This window comes from Salvelinus alpinus, chromosome 14 (genome assembly GCF_045679555.1).
Source record: "Salvelinus alpinus chromosome 14, SLU_Salpinus.1, whole genome shotgun sequence".
NCBI lineage: Eukaryota > Metazoa > Chordata > Actinopteri > Salmoniformes > Salmonidae > Salvelinus > Salvelinus alpinus.
In genome coordinates this window covers 7,076,678-7,101,465 of record NC_092099.1, presented here as the reverse complement: position 1 = coordinate 7,101,465, position 24,788 = coordinate 7,076,678, and the positions used below count along the sequence as shown (strand labels likewise).

Sequence of the window (24,788 nt, the reverse complement as noted above, 5' to 3'; positions counted from 1 at the left end):
AATATCATTGGAAGTTACTATCCGCTTTGGACTTCTGTTTCCTTGGTTTTGTATGTGCCGTTATACAGGATCAGGCCAGGTTGTGATCCCTTCATGCGTTTTAGGTTAGTAAGACATTGATCAGGGTCATGGTATCCATATTAGGACAGCCTCATTCTGTTGATCAGGTTAGTACTGAGATGACAAGGCAGGTTTAGTCTCTGTAATGGATCAATCACGACCTCAGTCTCCAGTTCAGGGAGGTCTGGTCTTGAACTTTGAACTCTCACCTTGAAACAGGTCAAATGATAACAGAGTCCCAGGGACTCGATGATCATGGCGGCTCCCTTGCCCAGCGCCGCGTCACAGAACGTACAGATTTTCTTGCCACTCACTGACCTGAGATTACAGATCACAGAACCGTGACTAGACTGGAGAACCCAGAACACACACAGACTGGATAACCGAGATTACATTTACATTTTAGTCATTTAGCAGACGCTATTATCCACAGCATCATGTTGTGGGGGTGCCTTGCTGCAGGACGGACTGGTGCGCTTTACAAAATAGATGGCATCATGAGGCAGGAAAATGATGTGGATATATTGAAGAAACATCTCAAGACATCAGTCAGGAAGTTAAAGCTTGGTCGCAAATGGGTCTTCCAAATGGACAATGACCCCAAGCACACTTCCAAAGTTGTGGCAAAATGGCTTAAGGACAACAAAGTCAAGGTATTGGAGTGGCCATCACAAAGCCCTGACCTCAATCCTATAGAACATTTGTGGGCAGAACTGAAAAAGCATGTACGGGCAAGGAGGCATACAAACCTGACTCAGTTACACCAGCTCTGTCAGGAGGAATGGGCCAAAATTCACCCAACTTATTGTGGGAAGCTTGTGGAAGGCTACCCGAAACGTTTGACCCAAGTTAAACAATTTAAAGGCAATGCTACCAAATACCAATTGAGTGTATGTAAACTTCTGACCCACTGGGAATGTGATGAAAGAAATAAAAGCTGAAATAAATCTGAAATAAATAAATTCTCTCTACTATTATTCTGACATTTCACATTCTTAAAAAGAAGTGGTGATCCTAACTGACCTAAGACAGGGAATTTTTATTAGGATTAAATGTCAGGAATTGTGAAAAACTGAGTTTAAATGTATTTGGCTAAGGTGTATGTAAACTTCCGACTTCAACTGTATGTAAATGCGATATTTCCTTTTTTATTTTTGGCAAAACTGTCTAAAAAACGTTTTTTGCCTTGTCATGATGGGTTATTGTGCATAGGTTGATGGGGAAAAAACGATTTAATAAATGTTAGAATAACGCTGTAACGTAACAAATTGTGGAAAATGTCAAGGAGTCTGAATACTTTCCGAATGCACTGTATAACATTATATTGGTCACAAAATGTTTTTTATTTTAATTATAATTGAAAAACTAAGTCTCGAATCAGGTGTTTTGTTTATTAGTTCATAAACCATGTGCCATGGAATCGGTACATCGAAAATCTATTCAACTATTTTGTAACCTGTATGGCACAGCTGTCATTTTTTTTGTCCTTAAAAGAAACTGGCATAACTTTTTATTTATTACAATTTTCTTTGACCAATTTTGGTCTTTAATGTAGGGCCGACAGACAAGTTCCTTACCTTCTCCCCCTTCCACTTGCCTCATCTCGTTTTGTGGTAATGCTGTAATCAGTTGGTTGTAATTTTGGATAGAGCAGACATTTGCATATATTTTTTCACGAATAGACATGTAATTGTCCTTTCCATGGTAACTTTTTATAAAAATGTATTGTAGTGAGATCATTTCTTTCTTTCGGGATATGAATACCGAGTATGTCCAGTTCACAGTCAGACCATTTTATTGGTCAACTACACGATAATGTAAAAGTATGTCCAGTTCACAGTCAGACCATTTTATTGGTAAACTACACGATAATGTAAAAGTATGTCCAGTTCACAGTCAGACCATTTTATTGGTAAACTACACGATAATGTAAAAGTATGTCCAGTTCACAGTCAGACCATTTTATTGGTAAACTACACGATGATGTAAAAGTATGTCCAGTTCACAGTCAGACCATTTTATTGGTAAACTACACGATAATGTAAAAGTATGTCCAGTTCACAGTCAGACCATTTTATTGGTAAACTACACGATGATGTAAAAGTATGTCCAGTTCACAGTCAGACCATTTTATTGGTCAACTACACGATGATGTAAAAGTTGTATTTTTTAGCGATCCAACACGTAATCATTTGGTTGTAATCCAGAGGTTAGAAAAATGATTGAGATCCTCTATGAGGCTGTGCAGGGATCCAAATTGCAGATTTAAAAGAAAACAGGAATCGTCAAGGTACAATGACACCTTTGTTTTTAAGCCCTGAATTTCTAAACCCTTGATATTATTGTTGGATCTGATCTTAACAGCTAACATTTCGATGGCCATAATAAATAGATATGCCGATAGTGGACAACCTTATTTTACTCCTCTTGACAGTTTAATACTTTCTGAGAAGTAGTCATTATTTACTATTTTACACCTGGAGTTACTTTCATAACTTTAAGCCATTGTATAAGAGATTCTCGAAAATTGGTGTTACCCGTTAACCCCAGATCTAGAATCAGACTTTTATTTCCAATATCTGACACTGTATCAGTGATTGAGAGCAAATCTACCTACTCAGTTATTTTGGTAAGCAGTATTCTGCCATGTGATTGGACATTGGATGTTTTACCTGCTGCGTTGCTGCGAGGATTGGCGTGACTCGGGTTCGAGGCCAGGAGAAGGAGTGGGGGAGGGAGATGGCGATGGCGAGCATTGGGACCAAGAAGACGGGTTGCTCCCCCCGGCCCCTCTGAGGGAGCTCATGGAGAGGGAGGAGGGCAGGGTGGCTGAGCCGGGACGACCACCGACCCCGCTGCCGCTGTAGCCACCACCGCCGTAGCCACCATCACCGTAGGAGGATGTGATGTTGAGGCCGGAAAGCTCTGAGTGAGGCCTGCTGTAGTTGGGGATGGACGAGGTTGACCACGATGAGCGCCAAGAAGAGCTGTGAGCAGTGTCCAGGTTGTCCAGAGACTCACCTCTGAAAAGTTGAACACATTAGTGGATGTTAGTGGGTTAGCGTAAGCACCCAAATATCCTGAATAGGACAGGCCAATATGTTTCTTACTTAGCCAACTATTTTGATATTGACTCCTCTGAAAACAGAAAACAGACTGGCATCCAAGGCTCGAGCCCAAAACTTTAAAGTAACTAAAAAAACTTTTACTCCATTTTTTATTGTCGGTAATATGGACACAGTTGGTACAAGTCACAAATCCATGGAAGATGTTTCAGAGTCATGTGGCGCTATCCTAATACGGACAGCGTACCATAGGCCAGCGGAGCCCCAGGAGAGCCCCAGCTAGAGTATACCTTGTGATGGGGCCAGTGAGGCTGGCTTAACCCTATCTATCATTCAACACACACAGTGTACTGTACTGATCCACCACCCCCACACCCCCAGGCCAGCGGAGCCACAGTCGCGCACCTGCTGATGAGGCTGGCAGTGGGGTCCTTGCTGGTGGTAGTCTGCTGGCGGATCCAGCTGTTGTCTGTGGTCAGTTGGGTCTTCTTCTTCATCTCCTGCAGGATCTGCTGCCTCTCTAGCTCTGCCTGGGACAGGCTCCGCTGGCCATTCCTCCACGATGCCTCGTCCAGCCCACCGCTGCTAGTCACTGTGGACCAATGAGAGAGGAGAGGGAGTCAGTAAATAAAGACGAGAGCCAATGGGAGAGGAAGGAGTCAGGAGATGAGAGCTTATGATTTATCCATCGGTCAGGAATCAAACAATCAGGACACAACAATACGACCAGTGATTCATGATCAAGACAGTTTGTAAAATCTGGAAGTGTCTGACTCTGCATGCCAAACGCGATTGATCGGCTGAGCTGGGTTGCTTAATTGATTGGGTCCTGCATTGATTAGACAGGAGTGGTCAGGAGCGGTCGAGGAACGGCAGAGTCCGTGAACCACACCTCTTTCTGGCTCTCTGTATCGCATGGCATTCAGGATGTTTCTCCTCTCCAACTCCAGCTCGGACGCGGCCTGGAGACTCTGGGCCTTTTTGTCTGCTTTACGTCTCAACTCCTCCTCCAGTAACTTCTGGGCCATGCCCCCCGAGCGGCTGTACCAGCCTGGGCACAGTGTGTTCACACTCACTGACACAGTGGCACAGACACAAACCACTAGCTTGGCTAAAAGTGTCTGGGTACAGCCTCTACAGATACAGATGACACTCACTGACTTCGATTCATAGAGTCGCATCGTTGCCTTTGTGATGAACATTCTACAGTCACTGCAGCCATATTGTAGGTTTGATGAAAACGCGCTTTCGTTAGATGCCAAATATGGTTATTCATGTTCAGTGGGGTCTTTCTAACATATCATTAACATTACATCCAAAAAGTCAGATTTTGTAACCTAATACAATAATAAGCACAGAGCTCTGTTGAAAGTACTGTGCCGCTTTCTCGCAGCGATTTTAAATGTCGTGATGGTCGTCTGCAATGTTGTTTCCGCTGGTTGCAAAAAGCCAAATTAACACAAACTGAATACATTTAAAAGGCTTTGAAAATTAAAAGCTTGCAGTACGCTCAGTGGCGCAATCTTTGGAAAACAACAGGAATTCCGCATTAAGCGTACACAGAACTATCTATATTACCTCTATGGTTTTAAGTCCTTCCGGATTCGATAAGAAAGATGACTAGTTAAATGGTGAGCCTGTCAGTTAGCCTTAATTCTTGCACAGCATCCAGCCTAGCTGACACAATGCTATTTTCCAAATGATTAACAATTCTTTCCCCTCTGGCCTCCTTTAAATCACCCTAATTTTGGCCATCCTACAAGGGTAAAAATTCCAATAACTTTTGAACGGATTATGATAGAGACATGAGGTTTGGACCATTGGTTTTCTGAGAGGAGTATCTGCACAATTATAGTATTTACCAATTGTTCAAAAGATCTGTTTTTGATTGGACACCGTACATATTGGTGACCGACTGATGACTGATGCCCAGTCATTCTGAATGGAGGCTAATGACTGTTTCATCTAAATTATACTATAGTGGCATGGAAATATGATATTGCTAAAGTAGGCAAATAATTAGTAGGACAACTTTATTTTCTAATTTACTTTAGAGAGATGGCAATGTTGCCATTTGCTAGCACAGTTTGTAAAAAATTGCTTTAGCTATTTAGCTAGCAAAAATGCAGTGCTGTCCCCTCAATCTTAGCTAGCTAAAGTTATACTGCACCTACAGTCAATCTGGTGATATAAAAAGAATGACAAGACGTTCCTACTAATTATTTTCCTCCTTTTGAAATGGCATTGTGTTTCCATAATGCACTTTAGATTAAAGCTTCATCAGCACCCATTGAGAATGTTCAAGAGAACGAACGTTCAACACAATGAAAAAGTGCAACCCATGAATTGCCAAACGCACGCTAGTGTCACGGCAGGCGCACACACACACACACACACACACACACACACACACACACACACACACACACACACACACACACACACACACACACACACACACACACACACACACACACACACACACACACACACACGACACCAGCTTCCCTTGCTAATGTGAGCAGCTAAATAATGTGTCCATGCCTCCTGTCAATAAGGATGGATGAATATTGATGAAGACATTGATGAGGACATAAATAATAATACATTATTATAATTAATCCCCACTGACTTTTAGTCTCTGGTTTCTCCACGTCGTCTAGCTCTGGAGCAGATTTGGACTTTGCCCTGCAAGACACAAGAAACACATCATTTGCAAATAATCAGTAATATGAATCATCTCTCAAATCAATGTCCACTGGAAAACAGATTAATTTGTACAGATTAAATGGTACCCTATTCCCTACATACTGTAGTGCACTATATTTGACAGGGTCCATATGGCTCTGGTCAAAAGTAGTGCACTATATTGGGAATAGGGTGCCATTTAAGACACCGCCCAGGTTAATGGGGACATGGTTAAGTATTGACTCTAAGAATATACTGTATTAGTTATAGGCTGACGCATGCCTTGTACTTGCTAGTAAGGGAACGCTCAAAATTTTCAGAACTGGGACCCAGAGAAAAATGTGGGAAGGCCATGTTTTTTCAATTTTAGTCAGTCGGAGGGTTTAGTATTTATTAATTTTTTGTCCAGGGGAGGGTCAAGTCATTTATAATTGATTACATTTCAATATTGGTCAATGTTGCCCTTCATCCCTGATTTTTTGCTGAACGCGCAATATCAGGTGCGCCTGTGGTCTCAATCAAATGATCCATAGCATACATGGGGCGGCAGGTAGCCTAGTGGTTAGAGCGTTGGGCCAGTAACCGAAAGGTTGCTAGATCGAATCCCTGAGCTGACAAAGTAAAAATCTGTCATTCTGCCCCTGAACAAGGCAGCTAACCCACTGTTCCTAGGCTGTCATTGTAAATTAGAATTTGTTCTTAACTGACTTGCCTAGTTAAATAAAGCTAAACAAAATGTAATAGTAATACTATAGGCTATAAGCCTGGACTATAAGAAATACATGCTCGAGAAGCACAGCGCAAAGTTATATTTTTAAGAAAATATACCTCCTTCCCCAGTTTTTGCACTGCTGGTGTAAATAAAATGAGGCTACACTGCATGCACACTGTAGTGGATCGGCTATCCCAAACATGAGCTCTGGCTGGCCTGCTCTGGCTGATGTAAAACATTTTGTGCTGTGTAGCTTACGGTGGCACTTCAGGAGTAACAATCAATCGGAGATGGACAGCACGTGTGCTGAAAGTAGGCTAAACTCGAGAAGGCCAAATTTAATTTAAACAATTTTCATTTTCATTTGACTAACAACAATAGGGCTTTGTGTTGGAGCCTATTTCTTTCTATTTAAGAAACAAGGAGGTAGGCCTACCTGTTTAACAGATTAAATGATAGGCTACTATACATGATTTGTCACCCAATTCCTTCTTGGTCGACTCATAACATCTCTGCGCATTGCTAGTGGCGAGGTAGGCTAAATATGATAGGCTAAAGATGCCTAATAGGCCTAATTAAAAGGATGGTGATAAAGGAACCGAACTATGCTGGGTAGAGCATTCCCAGAGCTCATGCTTGAGTGAAATTGGAGATGAATGAGATGGCTCCCATTTCCCACTCCAACTTTTTTTGGAGTGTTGACCCACTGCGCCAAATTAAGCACGTGCGACGCCCCAATCCACTCAGCTCACATGCTCTGGTGTTGCACTAAAAAAATATTATGCTCGTCTCCAGTCATGTAAAATGACATAGAATTGCACGAAATGTGTTCATAAAAGGCTAGATTTTATGGAAACAGTTCAGTTTAGTGGAATACCCACAGTCATACTGTGTGTTTGTCTGTTTGCGACGGAGGCAAAGCCATGGCCATTCTAATGCATGCACACATGCACACCAGGCCTGGGTTTCAAACACTTGAAAAATCCTATCAAAAACTTGATCTGCGCAGGTTTGAGCTTGACTGGCTTAATACACCATTGGAAGAGTCCAAAATCTGCAGACCCAGCCTATTTCCCATCTGGCTCTCCAGGCAGACCCAAGCGAACGGTCAAAGTATTTGAAAGGTTTTTTGAATATTCTCACCCTGGTCTGACTCACACACACACAACGGATGTCTAGGCTGGACCTTGGCATACACACACTGACCTGTCTGCCATTGATATCTCAGGCTGGACCTTGGCATAGCCACGGGAGTCCCTCACCCTGCCATCCAGTAGAGAAAGGGTTACGGGGTTACAGTAGTAGCAGAGAGAATATAGATACGGGATAGGGGATACAGACAGAAACGGAGAGAGGGGGTACAGAGACAGACAGACATGGACAGACGGACAAATAGAGAGAACAAAACACAGGAAGACCATTAGTGGGAGTTTGAGGTTACTACTCAATGTAAAGTAGACAATAGTGCAGGCAAAAAAATGCAATGATGCAATGATAATGTTTACAATAAGCCGTTGAAGATTAAAGCACAGATTTAACACACACAAATCTTAAAGCCTTAAAAGCACTTTAAGATCATTTCTGTAATGACAAAAGTCAAGATCGACGGGCTAGAATAAAAAATATACACTATATATACAAAAGTATGTGGACACACCATCAAATTAGTAAATTCAATTGGTCATGTAGTGTATAATAAATGTAAATAAAACCTTGGCTCTATAAGAAGGTAACTAGCATAAGGCAGAGGCACTAGATCCTCAAACATTTGAAACTATAATTTACACACAAAGAAGCCATTGAACAGAATCAAGTAAAAAAATATATGTTTTGCAGTTGCTATAGTATACAGTATTGTTGATATCTTTGCCTTCATCTTTCTTATTTTTCTCTTTTTCTTTATTTTCTAATCATTACATTTAGTTTAAAACTGTACATGTAAGACGATGGAAATGGTATTTTGTTTCTTTTGATATTTTTATTTATTTATTTATTAGTGTACTTGCTTCAGCAAGACCACTGCTGTTATCTGGCATACTTCTCTTTATTAGTGGGCTTGCTGAAAGTATTTAACTCAGCTTGAACTCTAGATTTGCCAATTTATCCTTCTTCCACTACCATAAAAATATATATACTGAACAAAAATAAAATGCAACATGTAAAGTGAGCTGAACAAAAGATCCCAGAAATGTTCCATATGCACAAAAAACTGTTGCCTCTCAAATTTTGTGCACAAATTTGTTTACATTCCTGTTAGTGAGCATTTCTCCTTTGCTAAATGAATCCATCCACCTGACAGGTGTGGCATATCGACAAGCTGATTAAACAGCATGACCATTACACAGGTGCACCTTGTGTTGGGGACAACACCCCTCTAAAATGTGCAGTTTTGCTACACAACACAATGCCACAGATGTCTCAGATATTGAGGGAGCATGCACTTGGCATGCTGACCACACAAACTGTCAGAAACCATCTCAGGGAAACTCATCTGGGTGTCTGTCGTTCTCAGGGTCTTGACCAGTTTGCCGTTGTAACTGACTTCAGTGAGCAAATGCTCACCTTCGACGGCCAATGGCACGCTGGAGAAGTGTGTTCTTCACAGATGAATCTCAGTTTCAACTGTACCAGGCAGATGGCAGACAGCGTGTATGGCGTCGTGTGGGTCAGCGGTTTGCTGATGTCAATGTTGTTGTGAACAGTGCCCTATAGTGTCGGTGAGTTTATGGTATGGGCAGGCATAAGTTAAGCACAACGAATACAATTGCATTTTATTGATGGCAATTTGAATGCACAGAGATACTGTGACAAGATCCTGAGGCCCATTGTCGTGCCATTCATCCACCGCCATTACCTCATGTTTCAGCATGATAATGCACGGCCCAATGTTGCAAAGATCGGTACTGCAAATTGGAAGCTGAAAATGGCCCAATTCTTCCATGGCCTGCATACTCAACAGACACGTCCCCATTGAGCATGTTTGTATCGACAGCGTGTTCCAGTTCCCACCAATATCCAGCAACTTCACACAGCCATTGAAGAAGACTGGGACAACATTCCACAGGCCACAATCAACAGCCTGATTAACTCTATGCGAAGGAGGTGTGTCACGCTGCATGATGGTGGTCACACCAGAGACTGACTGGTTTTCTGATCCACGCCACCTACTTCATTATTTTCTTAAAGGTATTTGTGACCAACAGATGCATATCTGTATTCCCAGTCATGTAAAATCCATAGATTAGGGCCGAATTTATTTATTTCAATTGACAGATTTTCTTATATGAACTGTAAGATCTTTGAAATGATTGTATGTTGCGTTTATATTTTTGTTCAGTGTGTATTTGGACTGCACGCAAATATTCTTCAAGAAATTAACTGGGTGGGATGGGAAGGAGGAATTATGGAAAAGAAAAAATACGATATTATTGCAATTCTCTATCACTGTAAACATCTAAACCAAAAAATATGGGTGAAAATAAAAAATAATTCCTGTTATGTATACAGAAGATCAAAATAAAAAGGCATTGAAATGGAATGTGGATAATCATCTAAAAGTTGCTTTGTTCATCTACATAATCAATTTGAGATACTTTAGGATAATTTGGGCATGATGTACAATATAGGTCCCATGACATGCATTGGATTTGTGCCATAAATGCTAAAACGTTAGCATTTGAAAACAGTGCCAGGGAAACTAAACCAAAGCATAGATTGATGTGATACCTTGTCTATAGACTGCTTAAGGAAACCAATATGTAATTTTGTATTTTGGGTGAAATTTCCCTTTGAAGAAGATATTATTATTATTAACCATTGCTGCTGTTCCTGCATTCTGGCATTCTCCATGTGTTGTTGATTAGCAGCCTCCTGGTGCCTCCTCTCCTCCTCCCTCTCTTCCTCCTTCCTCCTTTGCCATCTCAGCTCCTCCTCTTTCCTCTGTCTCCTCTCCTCCTCCTTTTGCTTCTCCCTCTTCCTCTCCTTCTGAAGATGCAGTAGATCTCGCTCCTCCGTTCTCATCCTCTCCTCCTGGCATCGCTGCTCTTCCTCCATTCTCCTCTTCTCCTCCTCCTGTCTTTGCTGTGCCTCCTCCTCTTCCCTCCTCCTCCTCCTCTCTTCCTCCTGGTCCTCCCAGGGAGGGATGGGCTGGCGGAGACGGCAGAGTAGGTTGATACTCTTGCTGCTCGGCTCCTGAGGAATAGACAGTAAAGTGATAAAGCCAAAGTCAGAGTTTGTGCCTCAGTTTACTACCAGAAAATTATGTTTTGGTTCCTCACTTCTTGGTGGTGTCTGCCCCCGTCAGTCACAGCATCCTGCTGGGCCCGACGCCACTCCTCATCCAGTTTCTCCTGGTCACGACTGTATTTTTCCTGTTTACAAACACACACACACAGTTTCTCTGGAGCTTTGGTCACCCGCCCCCTATAGTTACTGACAACAACTTTTAATCACAATCAAACAACAGGTAGGCCTGATCACACACAGAGATGAGACAGCTTACAGGGAGGTGGTCAGAGACCTGGCAGTGTGGTGCCAGGACAACAACCTCTCCCTCAACATCAGTAAGACCAAGGGGCTAATCGTAGACTACAGGAAGCAGGAAGAATAGAGCAGGGTCGAGAGCTTCAAGTTCCTTGTTGTCCACATCAGTAAGGACTTAACATGGTCCACACACACCCACACAGTTGTGAAGAGGACACGAAAGCGCCTCTTCCCCGTCAGGAGGCTGAAAAGATTGGGCATGGGCCGCAGATCTTCAAAAAGTTATACAGCTGCACCATTGAGAGAATGGCTGAATCACCACTTGGTATGGCAACTGCACCGCCCTCGACCGCAAAGTGCTACAGAGGGTGGTGCGGGCGGCCCATGCCATCCAGGACAGCCAAGCTCCATGCCATCCAGGAGCTCTATACCATGCAGAAGGCCTGAAAAATTGCCAAAGACTTCAGCCACCCAAGCCATAGACTGTTCTCTCTGCTACCGTCCGGCAAATGATACCGGAGCATTGGTTCTCGGACAAACAGGCTCCGAGACAGCTTCTACACCCAAACCATAAGACTGCTAAATAGTTAATCAAATGTTTATCCGGACTATCTGCAATGACCCTATCTTGCACGGACTCTATGCACACTCACAAGACTCTACCCCCACACACACTACACTGACACTCTAACGCAAACCCCAACACACACACACACACACAGAGTGTATAAAACATTAGGAACACCTTCCTAATATTGAGTTGCACCCCATTTTACCCTTAGAACGGGGCATGGACTCTACAAGGTGTCGAAAGCATTCCACAGGGATGCTGGCCTATGTTGACTCTAATGATTCCCACAGTTGTGTCAAGTTGGCTGGATATCATTTGGGTGTTGGACCATTCTTGATACACACGGGAAACTGTTGAGCGTGAAAAACCCAGCAGCATTGCAGTTCTTGACACATTCAAACCGGTGTGCCTAACACCTACAGTGGTTTTTCCTTTAAAAGTTTTGAGCTCATGCCGCGACCGTTAGTGGTAGATGGTGGCATTCTGTCATTGCACCACACTATTAAAGGGGGAGTTAGAACGCTGATCTATCGGTAGTCTAAACTGTGGCACAAATTGACTATCTTTTCGCAAATGAATGGAGGTGTTTTTAGTCCGAGAGTCTCTCTTCTCTGTCACTAGAGTCCTGCATCAGGCAACAACAACACAAATGTTGGCGGTGGCCCTGGAGTCGAGAGACCCGGGTAAATACAAATGGGGGAATTACAATTGACATGCGGACTGATGATTATGCACGGTTGGCTTTTTGTTTCTCTTCCTCTAAAAACAGAAATAAATCATTCTAAATAACAAACTGGATGTATTTACCAGTGTGAAAGATTTATAGTCCCTCGATATAAAGTGAGTTCTTCTTTGCTGTTGTGAAGAAGTCTTTAATAAAGAAATGTTTAATCTGCTCATGTGTGATCAATTATTTTTGACATTGTGGTTACAATGAATAATGTAAACAAAATAAATCAAATAAATCCTATTCACAATGAATAGGATTTATATGAATAGGACTTTTTGTTGATAAAATGATTAAAAAAATACAAAATGCAGATGTTTATTTCAACTACATCATTTAAGGCAGACCAGCAGAAAGAGAAACATTCTCTGGAGGGAAGAGATACAGGCCACAGATCCAGAGCCACGCGGCATTGGCGCGAGGCGGAGAATGACGCGTTGAAGAGGGTTCACCCTGACATTTCCATTCCTCTTCTGACAACAGAACTTGACCAACTGCTCACCAGGCACAGCAAGGGCCGTCCGGACCGTTATGCTGTTCTGCTAATCCAAGCACGTGTAACCGAAGAGAGATACCACGAGTGGACACAGAATACCAACTGGGATGGATCCAGAGGCAAATGTGGCTTACCAGTGAATCTCCGAGTGTTCATCGTGAATACTGTCTCAGAGGTTTCTGTCCATGACTGATACAACCCGAAAAAGCATTAAAGACAGAGTTAATGAGTACTTGAGGTCACCGAGAAAGTCTGGATATGGCCTGCTCTCCCTTATGTAAGGAATTAGGCACTTTACTATGTTTACTATGTAGGTTACAGTAAACATCTCATTGTCCTGTTGTTTTTAGTCAGACTGCACAGTAGCCTAATAAACATATGCAATTTTATCGAATTCAATAATATATATAATAATATATAATACCACTGTAAAGGCTGTGTTTATATTTGTAGAATACAGTTCTCGGTTTACAGTAGTGATGGACAGTTGGAGGCATTTCGAAGACATGTTTTCAAACACAACCTGTGAACTCTGCAAACAACGTGTCGGATAAAGCATATAACGTACAGTATTTGTTCATCATCATCTTTATGCTTTTGTTAATGAAAAAAAAAGATAAAAATACTCTTTCAAAATGCAGATGTTTATTTCAACTACATTTTAGTTGCTCCACGACCACGGGTAAAACCTTGCTGAGATGATCAATGTATTTGATGCATCGTTGTATCGTCAGTTTCTCAAGCCAAAACGTCTAGATGGCCTTCGCCAGTTCATCTTTGCCTGTCGGCTTGGCAGAGTTACGGATGAATGTTGTCAGTTGATGCCAAACAAGTTTGACCGGGTTTAAATCAGGAGACCGACATGTAGAGATGAAAAAAAAGATTTTGCATTCGGCGTTACACAGGCACCTGATGATAGTTTGCGAATTGCACTGTCCATAACCATAAACCCCAAGTCTAACAGTATTTTACCGACATGTTTAATTATTCAAGGCTTCCTTTCTCTTCTCTGTGCTGGAGTTCTTTTAAGAATACAAAAGAAGCCTTCCACCCTTGATGGGCGATCAGCAGGCCAATAGCAGGTCAATAGACTCTTACCGAGTCCACCAAATCCATTGTTTTCTAACCACATCTGGATGGATCCATAACGAATTACCATAGGAATAAATATCACTGAATGACAGAAATATTGGAATAAAGTAGGCTAATGAAGCAACACATTGTTGCTTACTGGAACACCCAGAGTCATCCAATTGTTGCGATAGGATTTGAAGCAATAGCCTACCCGCCTGTGGTCGACTATTTCGACCTGAGACAAGCATGGGGGAATGGTCTTGATAAATCAATGAGATTTTTATTTTCACTGAATCGCCGTTTGGATATTGGTTAGTCTACAATTAGGGTGTGGAAATGTTAGGATTATTTTGCTCTTCACTCGCAGTCACTTAGTAGCCTACTCACATTGTACAGCGACGTATTTCCTGGAATAGAAAAAAAAATCTATCCCATATACTATGTTCTTACAAAAAATGTTTTAAATTCTCTAGTACAGCCAATATTAAAAACAGTCAAATGTTTCTCAAAGATGCCCTCTGGTGGTCAAACTAGCACTAACTAGCATTAAATGGCAACAATGGCTGACACTTAAATAACGTGCCATAGAATTCTGCGGCAGCCCGCAAGCTGTGCTGCAGTACGACGCAACTTTTAAAGGAAGAACCACTGTACTAACATACCCCACTCAAATGCACTTAGATCTTTTGTCTTGCCCATTCACCATCTGAAAGGCACACATACACAATCCATGTCTCAATTGTCTCAAGGATTAAAAATCCTTCATTAACCCCTCCCCTTCATCGACACTGATTAAAGTGGATTTGACCATTTACATCAATAAGGGATCACAGATTTCACCTGGATTCACGTGGTCAGTCTGTCATGGAAAGAGCAGGTGTTCCTAATGTTTTGTACACTCAGTATATGTTGCAGCTACTGTGTTCTTTATCTTACTCTTAGCATTATCTATCCTTGCCTTATATGTACAGTGCCTTCAGAAAGTATTCATACCCTTTGAATTATTCCACATTTTGTTTTCGCAGCCTGAATTAAAAATGAAAATATAAAAAATATTTAAAAAATACCCATCTTCACACAATATGCCATGACGAAAAACTGAAAAACATGTTTAGACATTTTTAAAATTCATTGAAAATGAAATGCATAAATAGATAATTTACATAAGTATTCACACCCGAGTCAATACTTTGTCGAAGCTGCTTTGGCGGCGATTACAGTTGTGAAGTCTCTAAGCTCTTTCCCCACCTGGATTGTGCAACATTTGCCCATAATTATTTTCAGAATTCTTCAAGCTCTGTCAAATTGGCTGTGGATCATTGCTAGACAACCATTTTCAGGTCTTGCCATAGATTTTCAAGCCAATTTAAGTCAAAACTGTAACTCGGCCACTCAGGAACATTCACTGTCTTCTTGGTAAGCAACTCCAGTGTAGGTTTGGCCTTGTGTTTTAGGTTATTGTCCTGCTGAAAGGTGAATTCAGTATCTGGTGGAGAGCAGACTGAACCAAGTTTTCCTCTAGGGTTTTGCCTGTGCTTAAGCTCCATTCAGTTATTTTTTATCCTGTTAAACTCCCCAGTTCTTAATGATTACAAGCATACACATAACACGATGCAGCCACCACTATGGTTGAACATATGAAGAGTGGTACAAAGTAATGTGTTGTATTGGATTTGTCCCAAACATAACACTTTGTATTCAGGACAAAAAGTGAATTTGCAGTATTACTTTAGTGCCTTGTTGCAAACAGGATGCATGTTTTGGAATATTTTTTATTCTGTACATGCTTCCTTCTTTTCACTATCAAATAGGTTAGTATTGTGGAGTAACTACAATGTTGTTGTTCCATCCTCAGTTTTGTCCTATCACAGTGGTTTTAAAGTAACCATTGGCCTCATGGTGAAATCCCTGAGTGGTTTCCTTCCTCTCCGGCAACCGAGTTAGGAAGGACGCCTGTATCTTTGTAGTGACTGGGTGTATTGATACACCATCCAAAGTGTAAATAACTTCACCATGCTCAAAGGGATATTTAATGTATGCTTTCTTTATTTACCCATCTACGAATAGGTGCCCTTCTTTGCGAGGCATTGGAAAACCTCCCTGGTCTTTGTGGTTCAATCTGTGTTAGAAATTCACTGCATGTGTGGGGTGCAGAGAGTCTAATTCACTTAGTATGTGTCTTGTTAAGCACATTATTACTCCTGGACTTTAGGTTTAACTTAACAAAGGGGTTGAATACTTATTGACTGAAGACAATTTTTTAAATTTAATTTGTAGAAAAAGAAAAAAAAACATAATTCCACTTTGACATTATGCGGTATTGTGTGTAGGCCAGTGACCAAAAATCTAAATTTAATCAATTTTAAATTCAGGCTGTAACATCAATAAATTATGGAAAAAGTCAAGGATGGTGTGAATACTTTCTGAAAGTCCAAATATTTCATACCCCTGCCATTTATGTATTACTGGTACTCCCTGTATATAGCTTTATTCTTGTTTATTGAATTTTTTTGTACTTTATTCCTCATGTTTTCTTTCTCATTTTTAACTCTAAATCACTGGGAAAGGGCTTGTAAGTAAGCATTTCAAGTCTACACGGGTTGTAATTGGCGCATATGACAAATATCATTTGATTTGAGATATATACTGAACATAAATATAAATGCAACAATTTCAACGATTTTACTGAGTAACAGTTCCTATAAGGAAATCTGTCAACTGAAATAAATTCCTTAGGCCCTAATCTATGGATTTCTCATGACTGGGCAGGGGGACAGCCACGGGTGGGCCTGGGAGGGGCTAGGCCCACGCACTTCCAAGCCAGGCCCACCCACTGGGGAGCCAGATCTAGCCAATGAGAATCAGTTTCTCTCCACAAAAGTTTTTTTATTACAGACAGAAATAATCCTCAGTTTCATCAGCTGTCTGGGTGGCTGATTTCAGATGATCCCGCAGGTGAAAAAGACGGATGTGGAGGTCCTGGGCTGGCATGGTTACACATGGTCTGCGGATCTACTGCCAAATTCTCTAAAATGACGTTGCAGGCGGCATATGGTAGAGAAAATAACAAATTCTCTGGCAACAGCTTTGGTGGACATTCCTGCAGTCAGCATGCCAATTGCGCACTCCCTCAAAACGTGAGACATCTGTGGCAATGTGCTATGTGAGAAAACTGCACATTTTAGAGTGGCCTTTTATTGTCCACAACACAAGGTACACCTGTGTAATGATGATGCTGTTTAATCCGCTTCTTGATATGACACACCTGTCAGGTGGATGGATTATCTTGGCAAAGGAGAAATGCTCACTAACAGGGGTGTTAACAAATTTGTGCACCAAATTTGAGAGAAATAAGCTTTTTGTGCTTATACAACATTTCTGGGATCTTTTATTTCAGCTCATGAAACATAGGACCAACACTTTACATGTTGAGTTTATATTTTTGTTCAGTATAATTTCACAGTAGGTAAAGTGCCTTCGCTCATACAACAACTGACATCCCTGAAATCCTGACAAGGAAGAAATTGCCATATTTTAGTCTACCAAAACCCAACAAAGGGCAATAGGAAGACAAGCTAGACGAATTACATAAGATCCAAGACTAACAGGAGTGTACCTAACTCCTGACCATGAAAACAGAAACAATCCCAGATGTTTCACCTCAAACCGCTCAGTTTGTTTTTACAAGCTCTATACTCCAGCTACGTCCCCCAAAGTAGGTGAACTTGGGTAGAAGCTTGGCAGAAAATCTATCCGTCTATCCTAAGAAATTAGGCCGTTTGACCTGCGGGGAATATAGAGTGGAGGAACAACGAGCCTTGGCCTCTAGTCTACAGCTGCTCTGCAGGGGTCAGGTTGGACACCTTTTGAAGCAAGGTCTATGTAATGTAAAGTGGAACCAAATGTTCTACTGTGGACACAGATGAACATGAGCCCACACACATGAGCCCTAATACACACACACCTCAAAACAACCCCACCACCAACACACACTACAGTGTTTCACCTGTAGAAGTCTCTCCTGCTCTTTCTGCCATTTCTCCTGCCTCCGGCGCTCCTCCTCCAGGTCCCAGGACCAGTGGTTAGAGGAGGGAGCGATGGAGGGAACGGGCATCTGACGGAAGAGAGACATTGCCTTTATAGGTCAAACTTATCCTGCCATTACACTAATAACAACATTCTTTCCCTCTATCTGATGCTTGAATACAAGTAATTCAATCAACAAAACTACTTGAGTCTCCCCAACCCTTATACATATTTTCATGCATTTCACTAGTTTTTTATTTCATTGTTTCATTGTTTATGTATTAACGTGCTACCCATGTACAGTAGGTTATTCCTTCCGTGAGCCTTTTCAAAGTGAGCCGCAGAGGACTCCGTCCACTCAAGTTATCATAATTATCATCCAGTTTCAAAGACTGTGCATTGTACAATACTCAACGACACAAAGGTTGGGGAATTTGGGCTAGTATTCTCTGCCCTGTAGTCAAGGTAACTGGGCAATCAAGGAGTTTAAGGGCGCAACGGATCCCGCCCCTCGGGTGGTAGTTAAATAACCCATAACTATTCCACACAGTAAAGATGTCACTCACAAAGAAGCTGTCATGCTCGAGAACGCAGTTCAGAGCAAAAACCCCAACCACTTGTTTTAGAAAACAACATTTTGTAAATTTTAAATAGTATTACTTACATCTGGTATCGCAGAATCTGATCCTCCTTGAAAAAATAAAAAACATAATCAAATGGCTCTAATGTTTATAGTTATATCTCAGAGTGCTATACATCATTCAGTATGCTGCCAGGCCAAGTGCACTGTTTTTATATTCCAAAATACTATATTATTGCCACGTTTGTCAAGACAACTGAACGTTTGCTAAAGCGGACACAGACTGGCACCCAGGATAGATGTGATACATTTATTTAAATGAAAACCTCAACTCTTGTCTGAGGTAGAGTTTGTGTTCAGATTTGAGTGTTTAAACTTCTAAAACTATTAAATGGTGTTTAAACTTTAACCAAACCCTCGGCTATAATTCGAGATGTTTTAAGATCAAGCCTGAAGCAAACAAAATTTATTTTTAAATTCACCTCCAGTGTTGCCAATAATGCCACAAGGATTCTACTTTTTGACAGAATACCAGTCTTGGATATTCTGTCAAATAGTAGGCACCAACATACTGTTGGTGTGGTACCAAAGCACATCACACTAACTAGATTCAATGTATTAACATCTCATGAAAATCAAAATCATTTTAAAACAGATCACAACAAGCATGCACAAGATGCAAACAGGAATAGGACACAAACATCCAAATAAGTCACCAAAAATCATGTTGATATGTTGATGCATGCAGAAGCATTGGCTATTAGTAAAAACACAAGATCACCAGCATAGCACAGCACAGCCTGCAAGGTTGAGTGGGAGGGCAGCCAATGTGTGACACCTGGACATCACACCGACATACTGTACCACACACCTGACTACACATGGCACCTGAGTTAGTATAACTTTTCAGGCTTAAGAGCCATAGATGCGCGTACAGTGAGGTCCGGAAATTATTGACACCCGTGCTAAAGGAGTAAATATGACTGTATCAAATAAATACGCTAAATTGTATGCAAAAACAAAAAGGGGGGAATTACATTATTTGATACTTTCAGTACCAGCCAAAAGTTTGGCCACACCTACTCATTCAAGGGTTTTTATTTTATTTTATTTTTACTATTGTCTACATTGTAGAATAATAGTGAAGTCATCAAAACTGTGAAATAACTCACATGCAATCATGTAGTAACCAAAAAGTGTTAAACAAATCAAAATATAGTTTATATGTGAGATTCTTCAAAGTAGCCACCCTTTGCCTTGATGACAGCTTTGCACACTCTTGGCATTCTCTCAACCAGCTTCATGAGGTAGTCACCTGGAATGCATTTCAATTAACAGGTGTGCCTTGTTAAAAGTTAAATAGTGGAATTTCTTTCCTTCTTAATGTGTTTGAGCCAATCAGTTGTATTGTGATAAGGTAATGGTGGTATACAGAAGATAGTCCTATTTGGTAAAAGACCAAGTCCATATTATGGAAAGAACAGCTCAAATAAGCAAATAGAAAGGAAAGTCTACCATTACTTTAAGACATGAAGGTTACTCAATTTTGAAAATGTCAAGAACTTTGAAAGTTTCTTCAAGTGAAAACCATCAAGCGCTATGATGAAACTGGCTCTCATGAGAACAGCCACAGGAAAGGAAGACCCAGAGTTACCTCTGCTGCAGAGGATAAGTTCATTAGAGTTACCCAGCCTCAGAAATTACAGCCCAAATAAATGCTTCACAGAGTTCAAGTAACAGACACATCTAAACATCAACTGTTCAGAGGAGACTGCGTGAAATCAGGCCTTCATGGTCAAATTTCTGCAAAGAAACCACTACTAAAGGACACCAATAATAAGAAGAGACTTGCTTGGGCCAAGAAAACGAGCAATGGACAGTACACGGAACCCAAACCGGCTGCGCGCGTGCGCCATCGTGCATAAATGTATTTTGTCCCCCTACACCAAACGCGATCACGACACGCAGGTTAAAATATAAAAACAAACTCTGAACCAATGGCATTCATTTGGGGACAGGTCGAAAAGTGTCCTCTACTCCGACAATTAATCCACACATAAAACAGCAAACCAAATCGTTTCTAGTCATCTCTGCTCCTTCCAGGCTTTTTCATCTTTGAACGTATATGGTGATCGCATCTAAACTTTCATAGTTTTACCACGACTACCGGCAAAACAGTTCGTCTTTCAATCACCCACGTGGGTATAACCAATGAGAAGATGGCACGTGGGTACCTGCTTCTATAAACCAATGAGGAGATGGGAGAGGCAGGATTTTCAGCGCGATATGCGTCAGAAATAGGAAAAGACTTCTATTTTAGCCCTTGGCAACGCAGACGCTCGTTGGTGCGTGCGAGCAGTGTGGGTGCAATAATTGAATAACATGGATTTCTACATTTATTTTGCGACGCTCGCGCATGCAAAGTGTCCGGACTGGTCAGCATGTTAGACCTGTGGAAATCTGTCCTTTGGTCTGAAGAGTCCAAGATTTTTGGTTCCAACCGCTGCGTCTTTGTGAGACACTGAGTAGGTGAACGGATGATCTCTGCATGTGTGGTTCCCACCATAAAGCATGGAGGAGGAGGTGTGATGGTGCTTTGCTGGTGACACTGTCTGTGATTTGTTTAGAATTCAAGGCACACTTAACCAGCATGGCTACCACAGCATTCTGCAGCGATACGCCATCCCATCTGGTTTGCTTAGTAGGACTATCATTTGTTTTTCAACAGGACAATGACCCAACACACCTCCAGGCTGTGTAAGGGCTATTTGACCAAGAAGGAGAGTGATGGAGTGCTGCATCAGATGACCTTGTCTCCACAATCCCCTGACCTCAACCCAATTGAGATGGTTTGGGATGAGTTGGACCGCAGAGTGAAGGAAAAGCAGCCATCAAGTGCTCAGCATATGTGGGAACTCCTTCAAGACTTTTGGAAAAGCATTCCAGGTGAAGCTGGTTGAGAGAATGCCAAGACTATGCAAAGCTGCCATCAAGGCAAACATGCAGTCTACCCTTTGGAGCTTTAAAGTGCTGTTGAAGACACTACTTTCTCATCAAGTGTTTCCCAACCCTCTCCTGAGGGATCCTCAGACAGTTCTCAATGTGGTTGTAGCCCTGAACTAGTACACCTGATTCAACTAATCAAGGCCTGGGTGATTAGTTGTCAGCTTAGGGCTGCAACAAAAATGTTGATGGATTGCTGGTCCCACAGGAGAGGGTTGGGAAACACTGATCTAAACTCACTGGGCTCAGACAGCATGCCAGTGTCTCAGGTGTGGCAATTGGAGGTGTGGAGAGAATCACTGCACACTCAACCCTGTTTACCACAGAGGTAGACCAGTGCACTGCCACTGGGCCCTGAGAAGCCTGGGGGGGCGGGGGATGGAAAAAGGCAGTGGCTTCAAAGACTGAACCTAAAAACAAAAAAAGCAGCAGGCCCAACATGGAGCCCTGAGGAACTCCTGAGTATTTAACTTTTTTGTCTCAACCTTCCCGTAATCATCTAAATTTAAAAAACAATTGATCATAATGATTAGGTTAAGTCATAGTTGAGCCAAAAACGTTTATACCAGGTAGGTCCATAGGAGAACCACTGGGATAGAGGGAAAGAGAGACGCCCAGAGCACCCAGCCTCCTGATAGTAACACAGTCTACTGATAATAACCCGTCACCAAAACCAGAGCACAGTCAGGGCCTTTTTTACCTTGTTCAAAAAACTCTGACCTCCGTTTTAAGTTTTTCAAAGATATGGGTTCTACAGACTCTACGTGAGAGATGGAGAAATCAGAACAGGGACACAGAGTGTAAGAGAGGAGCTGGGAGAGAAACATTGTAGTAATAGCTTCCACATTATCATGGTATGGGTAACTTCTATCAAAATCTACATTATCCCCCACTGAAAACATAACAATTTCATTAGGATTAAGTCGTCACACTCAAAATAAAAACCAAACTTAATGTAAGCTCAGGCCAGCTCTTTCCAAAGTGCTCACACAAACATATCCAACATTACAAGCAAACAGAACATCATAATATCATCAGTACATAATTGAGCAATGAGCATTTCACCACCAAAAAACACATACAGTCCCAAAGTGAGAATGTTGTCATTGCTTTCTCAACCTTGTTGATGTTAATGTTAATAAAGGCTAGTCATAAACACTCTGGTTAGTATCTCTGCTCTATGCTCTTTACCTTTGTTTCTCATGGTCACCGTCTTGTCACGGGAACCTCCATTCACTCCACTGGATGCCACATCCTGCAACAAGATGAAGGAAAAGCCTGTTGAGAACTGTTTGGCGTTTAACCAATACATGTTATTAAATGGGATCATGCGACTCACAAAAATCGACCGTTTTTCAAAATGATGTCCTATATCAATGCCCTTAGCGACCGTTTCACAACATATTTGCAACTTTGTGATAATGCAATATCTTATCTGGGTATTTGTGAGTCACATAGGAAAGCTAACAAGAAACACTTGAACCCTATCAACACCAGGAGGTCTTCGTGTAAAACTCACAATGATTTGTTGGATGGCGATTTCCTTGGTGGTTTCTATGGATCCCTGAGATGTGAAAGCCAAGCTGGTGGTTGAGTTAACCGTGGCTGTGTTGGCGGAACCTAGAAGTGTTGGATGACGATTCATACTGGTCAGATTGATGGTCTTATGGCTTTTACACGGCAGGGAAGGTAGGTCTCTGTCCCAGTCTGAACATCGCAGACACATGACAATGGCAAAGAATCAAAGGGGTGTGTGTGTGTGAGAGAAAGATAGGATGTATGTGTATGTGTGTAAGAGAGAGTATGTGTGTGTGTGAGAGAGTGTGAAAGATAGAATGTATGTGTATGTGTGTGTGAGAGAGTATGTGTGTGTGTGTGAGAGAGTGAAAGATAGAATGTATGTGTGTGAGAGAGTATGTGTGTGTGAGAGAGTATGTGTGTGTGTAAGAGAGAGTATGTGTGTGTGTGAGAGAGTGTGAAAGATAGAATGTATGTGTATGTGTGTGTGAGAGAGTATGTGTGTGTGTGTGAGAGAGTGAAAGATAGAATGTATGTGTGTGAGAGAGTATGTGTGTGTGAGAGAGTATGTGTGTGTGTAAGAGAGAGTATGTGTGTGTGAGAGAGAGTGAAATATAGAATGTATGTGTGTGTGAGAGAGTATGTGTGTGTGTGAGAGAGTGAAAGATAGAATGTATGTGTATGTGTGTGTGAGAGAGTATGTGTGTGTGTAAAAGCATAATATTAGGAAAGGTACTTTAAAAGTACTACTATACAACTATAGGACAAAGAACAGACGCTACAGCTTGGAAGGGAAAATAAGATTGTTTTGTTATTCTAAAGAACAGCGGGAGGATTTAGAAACCACCTTCCCAAGCCATGCACAATCTACAAACCCCTAGGATTTACCAACAGGCTTACACGCTCTCCTGCAAAAGTGTCTACTATAGAACTTAATAGACGGATTAATGTTTCGGTGGTGTAATCGTGTTATAATAGCATGTGTAAGCCTGTTGGGGAAAACATACTGTAAATATACCAAGTTTGGACCCGTCGGACCCTGTACCCAAGTTTGGGTTAATTCTCCATAAGGTAGGCACCACATAAGGAATGCACACAGGAGAACAGAGGGAAGACAGAAACAGACAGAGATAAACATTCAGAAACACACACACACACACAAACAGACAGAGAAGGGAAGAAAGAAACAGAAGTACTGAAACACAGGCAGACGAAAAGTAAAACAGACAGCCAAAACTAAAAGGTTATCCTTAAGGACCTCAGTCACCCAAGCCACGGTCTGTTCACTCTGCTACCATCTAGCAGACAGAGACGGTACAGGTGCATCAGAGCCAGGACTGAGAAACAGCTTCTATCACAAGGCCATCAGACTGTTGAACAGCCATCACTAACGGCTACCTGCCCGGTACTCTGTCCTGCACCTTGAGACTAATACTCCATGTATATACTTTAGAGACATTGAATACTGGTGACTTCATACACTGTTAATATACTGTTGTTTAATCACTGTGTATGTATATACTGTAGAGACATTGAACACTGGTGACTTCATACACTGTTAATATACTGTTGTTTAATCACTGTGTATGTATATACTGTAGAGACATTGAACACTGGTGACTTCATACACTGTTAATATACTGTTGTTTACTCACTGTGTATGTAGATACTGTAGAGACATTGAACACTGGTGACTTCATACACTGTTAATATACTGTTGTTTAATCACTGTGGATGTATATACCGTATTCTTGACATAGCTCATTCTACTATACCTAATACTGGA

General features: G+C 41.5%; 1 protein-coding gene across 12 annotated transcripts in view; it reads right to left on the bottom strand.

The window, feature by feature from the left end:
* Positions 1-24,788, bottom strand: part of lmo7a (LIM domain 7a) — a 117,155-nt gene that overhangs the window by 1,693 nt on the left and 90,674 nt on the right. For 7 of the 12 annotated variants that reach the window (XM_071340242.1, XM_071340248.1, XM_071340243.1 and 4 more), the window contains 13 exons: positions 23,004-23,191; positions 22,676-22,739; positions 22,185-22,244; positions 18,566-18,591; positions 17,882-17,989; positions 10,803-10,895; positions 10,340-10,716; positions 7,732-7,788; positions 5,758-5,813; positions 4,018-4,176; positions 3,531-3,717; positions 2,733-3,083; positions 270-378 (listed from right to left, as the gene is read on the bottom strand). In XM_071340242.1, the coding sequence (XP_071196343.1) occupies positions 270-378; positions 2,733-3,083; positions 3,531-3,717; positions 4,018-4,176; positions 5,758-5,813; positions 7,732-7,788; positions 10,340-10,716; positions 10,803-10,895; positions 17,882-17,989; positions 18,566-18,591; positions 22,185-22,244; positions 22,676-22,739; positions 23,004-23,191 (1,835 nt within the window). The remainder of the gene's footprint in view (positions 1-269; positions 379-2,732; positions 3,084-3,530; positions 3,718-4,017; positions 4,177-5,757; positions 5,814-7,731; positions 7,789-10,339; positions 10,717-10,802; positions 10,896-17,881; positions 17,990-18,565; positions 18,592-22,184; positions 22,245-22,675; positions 22,740-23,003; positions 23,192-24,788) is intronic. The other 5 variants (XM_071340251.1, XM_071340249.1, XM_071340253.1 and 2 more) reach the window with 5 other exon arrangements.